The sequence below is a fragment of the Pantherophis guttatus genome, chromosome 2, assembly GCF_059756535.1.
Source record: "Pantherophis guttatus breed Tessera chromosome 2, ASM5975653v1, whole genome shotgun sequence".
Taxonomy (NCBI): domain Eukaryota; kingdom Metazoa; phylum Chordata; class Lepidosauria; order Squamata; family Colubridae; genus Pantherophis; species Pantherophis guttatus.
The window spans coordinates 106614268-106628184 of record NC_142064.1 but is presented as its reverse complement, the minus strand read 5'-3'; the positions used below and the strand labels follow the sequence as shown (position 1 = coordinate 106628184).

General features: G+C 46.7%; 1 protein-coding gene across 1 annotated transcript in view; it reads left to right on the top strand.

Annotated features, from left to right (window-relative positions):
- The window catches only part of CHD1L (chromodomain helicase DNA binding protein 1 like), a 101774-nt gene that overhangs the window by 85423 nt on the left and 2434 nt on the right, over positions 1-13917 (top strand). The window contains exons 20-22 of the mRNA XM_034411164.3: positions 3544-3614; positions 3969-4083; positions 13567-13675. Coding sequence (XP_034267055.2) covers positions 3544-3614; positions 3969-4083; positions 13567-13675 — 295 coding nt within the window. The remainder of the gene's footprint in view (positions 1-3543; positions 3615-3968; positions 4084-13566; positions 13676-13917) is intronic.

Here is a 13917-nt window from a genome sequence, read left to right as displayed (position 1 = left end):
TGACGGATTTTGGAATCCCGAGAGGTGGCATGCAGCGAGGAGGGGGTTGTGGGGTTTTTTGGGGAAATTTTTAGATAAGGTTTTAAAGGTTTCTGGGAGGGGGGTGGGTTCGGTGGGTTTGGGGGAGAACCTGTCGGGGAGGAGGCCAGAGCCGGCTGAAGAGCACGGCACTAGAGATGCGGGAACCAGGGTCAAGGAGGGGGTTAGAGCTTGTGTTATGGATGGTCATTACATCAGTACTGTGGGTGGGAGGGGCAGATATGGCGGGAGCAGGGGGCCACATCAGGTTGTGGGAGCGCGCGCCCGCTGGCTCCAAGCGGTGGCGCGCTCCGGCCTCCAATGCTCCCCTCGTTCCCCAGGTTGCACAGACCCTCAGGCCCTGGGCCTTCGGCTGATGCTGTGCAACGCCCGGTCCGTGGTAAATAAAGCCCCCCTCATTTGTGATCTTGTTCAGGAGGGGGGAGCGGACCTGGCGGGTATTACGGAGACCTGGTTGGGCCAGGAGGGGGGGGTCCCCCTCCTTGAGATGTGCCCACCCGGTTTCCGCGCATTCCATCAGCCGAGGACACAGGGGAGGGGCGGGGGGGTGGCGGTTGTCATTAGAGAAGGTCTTGGTCCGAGGGAGGCCACTGTTCCTCAGACGGCTGGTTGTGAGTCCCTCCTTGTGAAGTGGGGTCATGGGGTGCAGATGGGTGTGCTGGTTACGTACCTGGCTCCCTGCCACGTGACGGCAGCCCTGCCCGAGCTGCTCAACGTTATAGCCGCGGTGGCGGTTGACACCCCCAGGCTTATGGTCATGGGGGATTTTAACCTGCCATCTGTCGGTGAGGCATCTGAGGTGGCTCGGGAGTTCATGGCTTCCATGACGGCTATGGACCTGACCCAGTTAGTTCATGGCCCTACTCACACGGGGGGGAACACGCTAGACCTGGTTTTTGTCTCTGGTCAGTGGTTGAGTGATCTTGAGATAGGGGATATAGTGATCGAGCCCTTGTCATGGTCAGATCACTCCCTCCTTCGTTTTGACCTTCGAACCGCCGCACCCCGCCGCAGGGAGGCGGAACCATTGAGGTGGTACCGCCCCAGGCGCCTGATGGATCCTGATAGGTTCCAGACGGAGCTTGGGCCATTTCCTGAGGCTCTGGCACACGGCTCGACTGAGGAGCTGGTGGCCGCCTGGGATAGGGCGGCTGCTGGAGCTTTGGATCGGGTCGTGCCTTTGCGGCCTCTGACCCGGCGTCGATCTCGCCTGGCTCCTTGGTTCACCGAGGAGCTGAGGGAGATGAAGCGCCGGAAAAGACGCCTGGAGAGTGGTTGGAGGGCCAGCCATTCTGAATCTGACCGAACACTGGTAAGGTCTCATATTAAGACCTACCTGGTGGCGATAAAAGTGGCGAAGTATAACTATTTTGCCACTCTTATTGCGTCATCAGATAATCGCCCGGCCGCCCTGTTTAGGGTGACCCACTCCCTGCTCCACCAGGAAGCGCGGGAGGACCCCTTGGAGGGTAGAGCCGAGGATTTTGTACAGTATCTGTATGACAAAATCGCTCAGATTCGGGAACATCTGGACTCTGACTGGGTAGATTCAGCGGGGAGGACAGAGGCAGGTCTTGTGAGTATTATCTGGGAAGAGTTTGATTCTGTGACGCCCGAAGACGTGGACAGGATACTGGGTAGACTGAGCGCAGCCACATGTTTACTGGACCCGTGTCCCTCCTGGTTGGTGCTGGCCTCTCGGGAGGTTACACGAGGCTGGCTCCAGGGGATTATAAATGCTTCCTTGAGTGAGGGTGTCTTCCCTGCCGCCTTGAAAGAGGCGGTGGTGAGGCCTCTCCTCAAGAAGCCTTCCCTGGACCCGGCAATGTTGGTAAATTATCGTCCGGTCTCCAACCTTCGTTTTGTGGCAAAGGTTGTTGAGAGTGTGGTTGCGCAACAGCTCCCACAGCACCTGGATGAAATGACGTATCTGGATCCGTTCCAGTCGGGCTTCAGGCCCGGGTACAGCACGGAAATGGCATTGGTCGCGTTGGTTGATGATCTCTGGAGGGCTCGGGACAGGGGGTGCTCCTCTGTCCTGGTCCTGTTAGATCTCTCAGTGGCTTTTGATACCATCGACCATGGTATCATGCTGCACCGGTTGGAAGAGTTAGGGGTGGGAGGCACTGTGTTGCGGTGGTTCTCCTCCTTTCTCTCTGACCGGTCGCAGTCTGTGTTGACAGGGGGACAGAGGTCGACCCCGAGGCCCCTTGTATGTGGGGTGCCACAAGGGTCGGTCCTCTCGCCCCTTCTGTTCAACATTTATGTGAAGCCGCTGGGTGAGATCATCCGTGGTTTCGGGGTGAAGTACCACCAGTACGCTGATGATACTCAGCTGTACATCTCCATCCCGGACCACCCCAATGATGCCCTTGAAGTGATGTCCCGGTGCCTGGAGGCCGTGCGGATCTGGATGGGGAGAAACAGACTCAGGCTCAACCCATCCAAGACCGAGTGGCTGTGGTTTCCCACATCCCGATATAGTCAGTTGGTGCCATCACTGACTATTGGGGGCGAGTCACTGGCCCCCACGGAGAGGGTTCGCAACTTGGGTGTCCTCCTGGACTCACGGCTGTCTTTAGAAGAGCACATGACGGCCGTGGCCAGGGGGACTTTTTATCAGGTCCGCCTGATTCTCCAGTTGCGTCCCTTTCTGGATCGGGACTCGTTAAATACGGTCACTCATGCTCTCGTTACTTCCCGCTTGGACTACTGCAATGCTCTCTACATGGGGCTCCCCTTGAGGAGCACCCGGAGGCTCCAGCTGGTCCAGAATGCGGCCGCGCGGGTGGTTATGGGAGCGACGTGGCGCTCCCATGTGACCCCCCTCCTGCGCGAGCTGCACTGGCTCCCGGAGGTCTTCCGGGTGCGCTTCAAGGTTTTGGTTACCACCTTTAGAGCGCTCCATGGCATCGGACCGGGGTATCTACGAGACCGCCTTCTGCTACCAATAGCCTCTCACCGACCAGTACGCTCTCATAGAGAGGGGCTCCTCAGGGTGCCGTCGGCCAAACAGTGTCGACTGGCGGCCCCCAGGGGGAGAGCCTTCTCTGTGGGGGCACCTACCATTTGGAACGAGCTCCCCCCAGAGATACGGAAGATCCCGGACCTGCGCACGTTTCGCCGTGCTCTCAAAACTTTTCTATTTCAGCAAGCTGGCCTGGCCTAACTCCCATCTTTTTAATTTTTTAATTTTTTAATTCGTGATTTTACAAATTGGGTGTTTTAATCTGTGTTTCGGCCAAAATATTTAATAATTTTAAGGGATTTTTTAATATTTGTATTATCTATATTTTATCTTGGCTGTTCACCGCCCTGAGTCCTTCGGGAGTAGGGCGGTATAGAAATTTGATTAATAAATAAATGATTAATAAATAAATAATAATGCTAAATGAAAAAGAATATGACAATTTAATCTTCATTATTCAGCTATTCATAAAAAATTTCTCTCATTTTAAATCTAAATAGGACTAAATGTTTCCATCCCTGTTAATTGTTTTGCAGACCTGACATTAGGAGGAACTCTTTTATTCTGCATTGATGATAAGGAATCCAGGAATAAAGGAACGGATTTGGTAACTACATAACAATATGTTTTTCTTAAAATAATTCTAAATTGCATTCTATGCAAATAAGAACTCAATAAAATATATAGTTGATATTCTGGATTGATAATAAGAAATCTAGGGGGAAAAGGACAGATTTGGTAGCTGCACAAACATATATTTTTCTTTAAGTAGTTCTAAATTGTATTCTATGCAGATAGAACCCTATAAAATGCATAGCTGAATATCAGTAAAAGTTCAGGATTAGTTCAAAGTTCAGAAGACATAGCATTTGTAAAAAGGGATGAGAATTTTTTTTTTTTTTTGGACAACCCATTCTGTGTACTTGATTTGCTCACTAGTCAAAATGTAATATCTTTCTAGCTAGCTCTTATTGTAGCTCAGCACCGGGACCATTCAAACAATTTATCTGGAATTAAGCTTCCTGCATTAGAAAAAGGATTAAAGAAAATTTATCAAGAAGCCAAGAAAAGAAACGGTAAGCATGCCTGTTGCAGGGCTTTTGAGACAGAAGAAATCTGATAGTTCTCTGTATACAAAATTTTGAATTTTGACAGGGGTGATAGATATTGCAAATGAACATGTTGGGTAAGATTGCTTTATAGCACCGAAGCAAAATTTGCTTCCACCTAGGATTGAACTAATGGCACCACTACTATTCTAGCGAAAAAAGAACAGCTAGCCTATATGCTGCAGGTGAAAAAATAACAGACTGTCCCCACAACTGCTGAAGCTGAACAATCATTTTATAATCTCCTCCCGAAGGAAAACATGCAAACGTTGACAGAAGAGTCCCCTTCAAGCGTTCCAGTAGCTCAGTCTTCCCTGGAGTAAAAAAGACTTATGTTGATGATAGGTGACTTATTTCTTAGAGGAACAGAATCAGCAGTCTATTGTTGTGGCCTGTCAGCGGCCTGTGCAGCTAGTAACTGATTCTGACAGCGAGGAAGCTGGTGTGGTGCTGCGCCAGCAGCCTGTGCAGCTGGCACTCGAGTCAGACAATGAGGAGGCTAGAGAAGATGTGGTGCCAGAGGCGGGGATTCTGCCAGGGCCTTCAGAAGCTCCCATAAGTGAAGAGGAAGAAGAGGAGGAGCCTCTTCTCGATGCACGGGCACACACAGCTGCCAAAAGGCAGGAGTGGCTCCTCAGAAGGAGGTCTTCTCGAGAGTAAGGCTTGGGGCTAATTGGCCACTCCCTTAGCCTATTTAAGGAAGGATGACGACTGAGGCAATTTGCAGGGAACAACTTTGCTCACTCTCCTTCGCGTCTGGATCTTAGTTCTCTGCAAATTGCTTCTGGGCTTTCTGCCAAGCATAGTAAGATTACAATTATTATTCTTTGGATTCTTTTAGGCTGTTAAGAAAGTTAATTAACAGCCTTTGTTTCAAAAAGACTGATTTAATTTAGTAAACTAAGATTTGTACAGACTTTGTGTGTGATGTGTTCTTTAGGGTCCGTAGCTGGGGCAGAACATCTCTAGACCTGATAATCTGTTGAGGGAGGTAATTTGTCTCCCTAGAGCTAAGGTCAAAGATGTGACAGAGAACTTACCAAAATAATCAAGCCGTCTGGTTATTATCTGTTTCTTCTTTTTCATGTTTGGATGAACGATACAACCAGAGACCATAAGCAACTGGGCAGGAAAGCAAAACAATTCAGGACACGATAGTCTTCTCTTCCATACTGGTGTGGAACTGGTGCAGGAGCGCCGACCAGCTGCTCTGCCAGTGCTGCTAAGGCAGCTCCCCAATGCCCGGAAACTTTTCTTCTACACACATCCCCCACTCCTGTAAAGTTGGCAGGACTCAGTTGGGTGGAAGGATGCCCCGAAGGAGAGTCCCGAGTCCAACTCCCGAGCTGAGGCAGTGCCCGGTGTGGAGCAGGTCAAAAGGGAAGCAAGCGGGGCTCGCAAGTGGGATTTCAACTTGCCGTCCGTCGGTGAGGCATCTGAGGTGGCTCGGGAGTTCATGGCTTCCATGACAGCCATGGACCTGACCCAGTTAATTCATGCCCTACCCACATGGGGGGAAACACGCTGGATCTGGTTTTTGTCTCTGGACAGTGGTTGAGTGATCTCGAGATAGGGGATATAGTCACCGAGCCCTTGTCATGGTCTGATCACTCTCTCCTTCATCTCGACTTTCGAACCGCTACACCCCGCCGCAGGGAGGCGGAGCCGGTAAAATGGTTCCGCCCCAGGCGCCTGATGGAACCTGACAGGTTCCAGATGGAGCTTGGGCCATTCCCCGAGGCTCTGGCACACGCCTCGACTGGAGACCTAGTGGCCGCCTGGGATAGGGTGGCCGCTGGAGCTCTGGATCGGGTCGTGCCTTTGCGGCCTCTGACCCGGCGCCAATCTCATTTAGCTCCTTGGTTCACTGAGGAGCTGAGGGAGTTGAAGCGCCGGAAAAGACGCCTAGAGAGTAGTTGGAGGGCCAGTCTTTCTGAATCTGACTGGACACTGGTAAGATCTCATATTAGGAATTACCTAGTGGCGATAAAAGCAGCGAAATGTAGCTATTTTGCTGCTCTTATTGCATCATCAGATAATCGCCCGGCCACCCTGTTTAGGGTGACCCGCTCCCTGCTCCACCAGGAAGCGCGGGAGGACCCCTTGGAGGATAGAGCCGAGGATTTTGTTCAATATCCGTATGACAAAATCACTCAGATTCGGGAAGATCTGGACTCCGACTGGGTAGTCTCAGGGGGAGGGACTGGGGCAGGTCTTGAGAATGTTATCTGGGATGAGTTTGATCCTGTGACCCCTGAGGACGTGGACAGGATTCTGGGTAGACTGAACGCGACCACTTGTTTATTGGACCCGTGTCCCTCCTGGTTAGTGCTGGCCTCTCGGGAGGTGACACGAGGCTGGTTCCAGGGGATTATAAATGCTTCTCTGAGTGAGGGTGTCTTTCCTGCCGCCTTGAAAGAGGCGGTGGTGAGGCCTCTCCTCAAGAAGCCTTCCCTGGATCCGGCAATGTTGGTAAATTATCGTCCGGTCTCCAACCTTCGTTTTGTGGCAAAGGTTGTTGAGAGTGTGGTTGCGCAACAGCTCCCACAGCACCTGGATGAAATGACGTATCTGGATCCGTTCCAGTCGGGCTTCAGGCCCGGGTACAGCACGGAAATGGCATTAGTCGCGTTGGTTGATGATCTCTGGAGGGCTCGGGACAGGGGGTGCTCCTCTGTCCTGGTCCTGTTAGATCTCTCAGTGGCTTTTGATACCATCGACCATGGTATCATGCTGCACCGGTTGGAAGAGTTAGGGGTGGGAGGCACTGTGTTGCGGTGGTTCTCCTCCTTTCTCTCTGACCGGTCGCAGTCTGTGTTGACAGGGGGACAGAGGTCGACCCCGAGGCCCCTCATATGTGAGGTGCCGCAAGGGTCGGTCCTCTCACCTCTCCTGTTCAACATTTATGTGAAGCCGCTGGGTGAGATCTTTCGGGGTGGAGTACCATCAGTACGCTGACGACACCCAGCTGTACATCTCCATCCCGGACCACCCCAACGATGCCCTTGAAGTGATGTCCCGGTGCCTGGAGGCCGTACGGATCTGGATGGGGAGGAACAGGCTCAGGCTCAACCCATCCAAGACCGAGTGGCTGTGGTTTCCGACGTCCCGATATAGTCAGTTGACGCCATCACTGACTATTGGGGGCGAATCATTGGCCCCCACGGAGAGGGCTCGCAACTTGGGCGTCCTCCTGGATTCACGGCTGTCTTTAGAAGAGCACTTGACGGCCATGACCGGGAGGATTTTTCATCAGGTTCGCCTGATCCGCCAGTTGCGTCCCTTTCTGGATCGGGACTCGTTACGCACAGTCACTCATGCCCTCGTCACCTCCCGCCTGGACTATTGCAATGCTCTCTACATGGGGCTCCCCTTGAGGAGCACCCGGAGGCTCCAACTGGCGCAGAGTGCGGCCGCGCGGGTGGTAATGGGAGCGACATGGCGCTCCCATGTAACACCTCTCCTGCGCGAGCTGCACTGGCTCCCGGTGGTCTTCCGGGTGCGCTTCAAGGTTTTGGTTACCACCTTTAAAGCGCTCCATGGCTTAGGACCTGGTTATCTACGGGACCGCCTACTACCACCAATAGCCTCCCACCGGCCAGTACGCTCTCATAGAGAGGGACTCCTCCGGGTGCCGTCAGCCAAACAGTGTCGACTGGCGGCCCCTAGGGGGAGAGCCTTCTCTGTGGGGGCACCTACTATCTGGAATGAGCTCCCCCCGGAGATACGGAGGATCCCGGATCTGCGCACCTTCCGCCGCGCTGTGAAGATCTTTTTATTCCATCAGGCGGGCTTGGCCTAATCTCTTCCCTTTTTAAATATTTAAATTTTAATCTGTTTTTAAATTATTGGGGTGTTTTAATCTGTCTGGGCCAAAATGATTTAATTTGATTTTATCTGGTTTTTAAATTTTGTGTATCTATGTATTTTATTGTTGGCTGTTCACTGCCCTGAGTCCTTCGGGAGTAGGGCGGTATACAAATCAAATAAACGTAAACTAAACATGGCGCAGGGCGTGAAGGCCAACAACACAACTCGCCCGTGGCTGATATCAGCCAGCGCCTCTCCGGCCAGCTCGACCGGGCTCCACAGCATTCTGGACGAGAAAGGCTACGGAGCACAAAGCAGGAAGGAGGCGGCGTTTCTGGCAAGCCTGTATGCAAGCAAGCTCCATACAAGCTTTGGGAGCAAGCAAGCTCTGGCAAGCTTTTGGAGAAAGTTTGAGGGGGCCAGTGGCTTGGGGAGGGGTCTTGTCCGAGGCAATATGTAAAAGGAGGGCGAGGGGCAGGAGAAGCGCGGCAGGGCAGCCCAGGGGTCTTCTTGGACCTTCTCTCCCCCCCGTCTGCCAACCAAGGAGGCTGACTGGACTGGGCTGGGTTGGGCTTGCACAGCTGCTCTCAAAGTGGCCAAGGGGGCCGGGGTGAGGGTCTCCGCCCCAAGGGTCGCTCGGCCAGCCTTGCCGAAGTTCTCCTGAGCACCACCACCCCCAGCCAGGGATGGGTTGGGATGGGGATTGGTTGCAGCTCCTGGAGCCGAAGCAGAGAACAAAAGGATGGCCAGGAAGAGTTTAAAAGAGAGAATCCAAGGTGCTGGTTCTCAAGTTACACACCGCTGGGGAGGGGGGAGAAAGGGGAGCAGGAGAAGAAGTGCTGGCTTGGATTGCAAAAGCCACGGACTGGCTCAATCGCTTTCCTGTTGAAGAGCTTGCAGGGCAAACAGGAGATCTGGGGTTTGGGTGAACGGCAGAATTCTTGCTTCTCCGCCGCCCCACCCCACCCCACCCCACCTGCCACTGCCCCTCGCTAGCCGAGATCAGCAAGCCAGATTTGGGGAGCTGAACTCGCTGCCGCTGCCCAGGAGGAGGAAAACGTGAGAAATGGGTGCTCTTGCAGCACCTCCTCTCTCTCTTCTTCTCCCAAGTGACAGCACTGCGTCCGGCTCACCGTTTCTGGCCTGCTGATGTCGAGCAGCAGTGGCTCTGATGTTCCCTCTCCCTTCCCCCCCCCCCCCCCGCGCATGTGTCTAAGTATTGGGGGGGCTTATTTTCAGGGGGGGCTTATTTTACCACATGCGCACGAAAGCCCAATTGAGCTTATTATCTGGACATGTCTTATTTTCAGGGAAACAGTATTAAATACTTGAACAGTGTGGCATCTGGGTATCATTAATTATGATACCAAATAATAATGATGAAATTAATAATTTTGATAGCCTTAATTACATTAATCATACTCACATCATTATAGTAACATTGTACATAATGCAGTCATCTTTCAACTTCTAGTCCTTTCATCTACATATGAACATATTACATATTATATAGAAATATTATATTATATAGAAATATGCAAAATGATATTTTTTCCCCGTTCTAATATCTACCTCTATTCTATATCTTATATTGGTAGGTACTCTATTTCTATCCTTCATCTCTTTTCCATTTTAGTATTTCAGTTCTTGTTAATTTTTTTTTTCCCTTTGGCATGTTTTCCACATCATTATAATAACATTATAAATATTACAATTAACATTGTTAACATTATATTTACTCCACCATATATCTAATCCCTGATCATCTTAATTTTTCCAATATTTTATTACACAATACTAATAGCCATAGTAACCTTAACACTGTTGTTTAAGAGTATATAATACAATCTTTCAACTTCTGATCCTTTCCTCTACATACTAATTTTAAGGCATTATATAAGAATCTATTAAATAATATTATTCCTCTTTCTAATTCCTACCTCTATTCTAAGTTTTGATAGCACAAATCTTATATTGGTGGAAATTCATCTCTTGTTCGCTTCAATATTTCAATTTTTACTGATTTTTTAGCATGTTTTCCATATTCCTCCTTTGGAATTTTATATCTCCATGTATCATTCATATTTGGTCTAAATGTTACCTCTGTCACTGCCTCTGCTTCTCGCTGCCAAATCTTCATATACCTATCAGTGTCTCTATCCTCACTTTAGGAATGTCTTTCTGCTCATCCAATTTTATTTTTAAGTTTCTTAATGTATAGTCAACTTGATCTATTTAATTCATTTTAATTATCTCTTCCTTCTCCTTGTCTTCTAAATTCGTTCATTGTTTTATCTGCTCTATCCTTTCCTCTGTTTTTTCTATTTTCTCCTCTATTTCCTGGGTTTCCTGTTCATTTTTCATTGTTGTTTGCTGGACATTTTCTAGTCTTGCAACTAAAACAACCAAACCCTTTAACTTCCTGTGGTTCTTTGTTATAGTTTCATAGACACTTTGAAACATCAGTGACATTTCTTTTTGAAATATACTTATTTTCTCCTGTTGAAGCATTTTGTCTTATTTTAATAAATCCAAAACTTACTTAATCAAGGTTCCAAAATCTTCATTGTCTGTAACGTCAAAAAGCCAATATTAAAACTATTCACTCAGTCCCAGAATTATTCCTCAAGATGCACAATATTTATAGTCCTCCACCAGTCAGTTTACTCATTCCAAGCTTTCCAAAAAGCCTTTTTCTTTTTTCTTTTCTTTTTTTAATTTTACTTCTTTCACCTCTTTGTGCTGTTATCAGACGTTTATACTCCTAGATGATCCAACAGGTTTCCCTTGTCTTTATCAGTGACATAGTCAGGACTTTAATTCCAATGATAATTCCAAATGTTTATGAACCCTCTATTTAGCAATCTTCAAAAGTCTCAAAGATTTTTCTCCTTAGTCATGAAACAAATAGGTATTAGACAATATGCATGAGAAAAGAACAGTCTTCCATATGTTTTTTAATCTCGACTCTATATTGCAGATAATTATTCCAAGGACATTCCCAGCTTTGTTAAAATATAGTGTAGTTTCTTTCTTTCACCAGTAGATGGCACCATCGCCTAAATTTCAACGTTGTACCCAATCTGACAGCTAGGAATCTATTCCTATTTCCTTCAAATAATTTCTTTCAGTTTCTTCCAATAATCAGCCCAATGTTTCCAGCATTTTAAAATGCTATTTCAAAAAGTTTCCAATAAAGTATTCAAGTCCACTCTTTCTGTGTTTTAAGGATTATATTCTCTCTTAGATTTCACTTTCTTTCGGATCTATAATCTTTCCCTAAATCTTTATTCGCCGCTTTTTTAACACTTTAAAGAGTCTATCTTTTTGAATTTTTTTTTCTTTGGGGTTTAGTCTCTGGTAAAGAAGTTGAGTGGACAGCTCCAGTCCACTGTCCAGTCCACTGTCCAGTCCACTGTTCACACACCACTCCAACACATTTCTTTCTTCAGTTGTCCCAGCTTCATGGCGGCCATAATGGCCGCCTCTCTTCTTCAGTGTTGGGTAGGAGAATAAGCCTTGGATCAACAAGGTGAGTTGTCACTCTTCGTGAACTGCAAGTCATCCCTCCTTTCTTCGTCACCCCTCCAAGGTGACTTTAGCCCATTAAGGGCCCCCCAATAAAGAGAGTTTAGCCTAGGTCCACGGAGTCCCGCTCCCTACAACTGTCCCGCAGCAATGCCAAACCGGAAGTCCCTCTCCTGGCCTCATATTTTTTAAATAACTTCTGAAATCTCAAAAAACGTTATCAGATCATTCATCAGTTGTCTCTGGGTTTGTAAAATTTTGGTAACTGTTGTCTTGAAAGGTATTCATCTATTTTTAATATGTCAATCTCCTGTCTTTTATAAAAATTTGAATAAAAGTTATGAAAGGACTTTTTAATGTTGTCTGTTAGCACATTACTGCCTTCACAAATTTTTCCAATTATTGTCTTTTCTCTTTCTTTTATTAATTTATATGCTAACCATCTGCCTGGTTTGTTAGCAAATTCAAAATGTCTTTGTTTTGCATAGTTCAATTTTGTTTCTATTTCCTGTACAGTTAACATAGATAATTGTTGCCATAACAGTTTAATATGGTGTAAAATTTTAGTATCTATAGGTGTCTTTTGCAAGTGAATTTCTTTCTGTCTAATTTCATCCATTATCCTTTGCATCTTTTTCTGGGATTTTTTTCTTCTCTAGGCGATTGTATTGTATGAAATAGCCCCTCATGACTACTTTACTAACATCCCATTCTGTCGTTAAACTTGTCCCTTTTCCAAATTATTCTCAAAGTATTCCTGCAATTTCTTTTTACACTCTTTTACAATCCTTTCCTTTTGCAAAATAGCTTCATTTAGTTTCCATCTGAAACTTGAGCTCTTTCCTCTTAAAACCAAAAGCACTGGGTTATGGTCTGAGAAAGATTTAGGCAGAGTGCCCACTTTCAGAATTTTATTTGCAAGATTTTTAGATATCCATATCATATCAATCCTTGAAAAAGATTTATGTCTTCCAAAGAAGGTATATTCTCTGGCATCTCCATTTTTATATCTCCATGAGTCCACTAATGCTAAATTGTTAGGGTGTCAGCATTAGGGTGACTTGATAGCAGTCTTCCAGTACTTGAGGAGCACTCACAGAGAAGAGAAGGTTGATTTAGTCTCCAAAGCTCGTAAGGGCAGAACAAGAAGCAAAAGGTGGAAGCTGGTTAAAGAGAGATCTTACCTGAAACTAAAGAGATATGTCCTGATAGTGAGAGCAGTTAATCAGTGGAACAGCTTACCTTCTAGAATTATGGATGCTCCATTGCTGGTGGTTTTCAATAAAAGATTGGTCAGTCATTTGTCTGGGGTGGTATAAGGTCTCCTGCCTTGGGCAGAGAGTTGGACTAGAAGTCCTCGGAGGTCCTTTCCAGACCTAACACTCTATGATTCTAAGCTAGGGAACTAATACAAGGACTAGATGATATTATTGTTGGGTGGATTCACAATTGGCACCCAAAGAGTTAGGCAAGTATTGTGTGGAGTGTCATAGAGTTTGCCTTGAGCCCTATGCTAACCAGTAACCTTGATGAGGCAGTTGATGGGACATTTACAGCCTGTAGATGGCACAAAACTGGGAATGGTGGCTAACATTTTAAATGAAAGAAGATCTGGGAAGATTTCAGAAGAAGAGAAGACTCTTGTCCAATGCTGGGACAGCCTATTTATTGTTGTTTTTAAGGATAGGGTAAGACTGTGTGGTCTGGCAATTTCAAACTGTTTCCATTTTCATTCTTAAGAGCACAAGCACCACTGAAGAACAGGCCATAATTATACAGCTTAAATTTAATCATTTTGGTGTTAAATTTCACCAGAGAAATCTGAAGGTGTTACTTACATGTTACCACAACTTGGTTTTTACTGACTATTCAGTTGGAATATATAACAAGGAGGAAATGTCAAAAGTTCTGCTACTATTCATATTGGAATAGATTTAAAATGAACATTAGCCTCTGTTACAGTATACATTGCAACAAAATGAGCTTCCAAGTGTTGTCTTTTTATGAAAATAAATCATTTTGTTTATAACTTACTAGTTAATTCCTTCTACACCAATACATTGTTATTGGTGCTGCATGTCAGATATTTTCTCTCTTTATTCTTTACCTCAGCAAGCATTCATCTTCCTCGCATTGGATATTCAACCAAAGGCTTTAATTGGTATGGAACAGAACGCCTCATTCGTAAATACTTGGGATCCAGAGGAATTCCTGCATTTGTGTATCCTTACACATCTTATACTGCTGAAAATAACTATATTTCTGTATTTCACAGTGAATTAAGACTTTCCAAGAACCACACTACAATGAATTGCTTTTACTTACTCAACAGGCTAAGGAAATTAGACAAAGATGTTTATTGAAACAACAGAACTGATGAGTGAAGACTTGAGACATTTGTTGAGACATGAATAACTGCTTATTTTGATGATATAGACTGGGTGTTGGCAACCCGCAACTCCA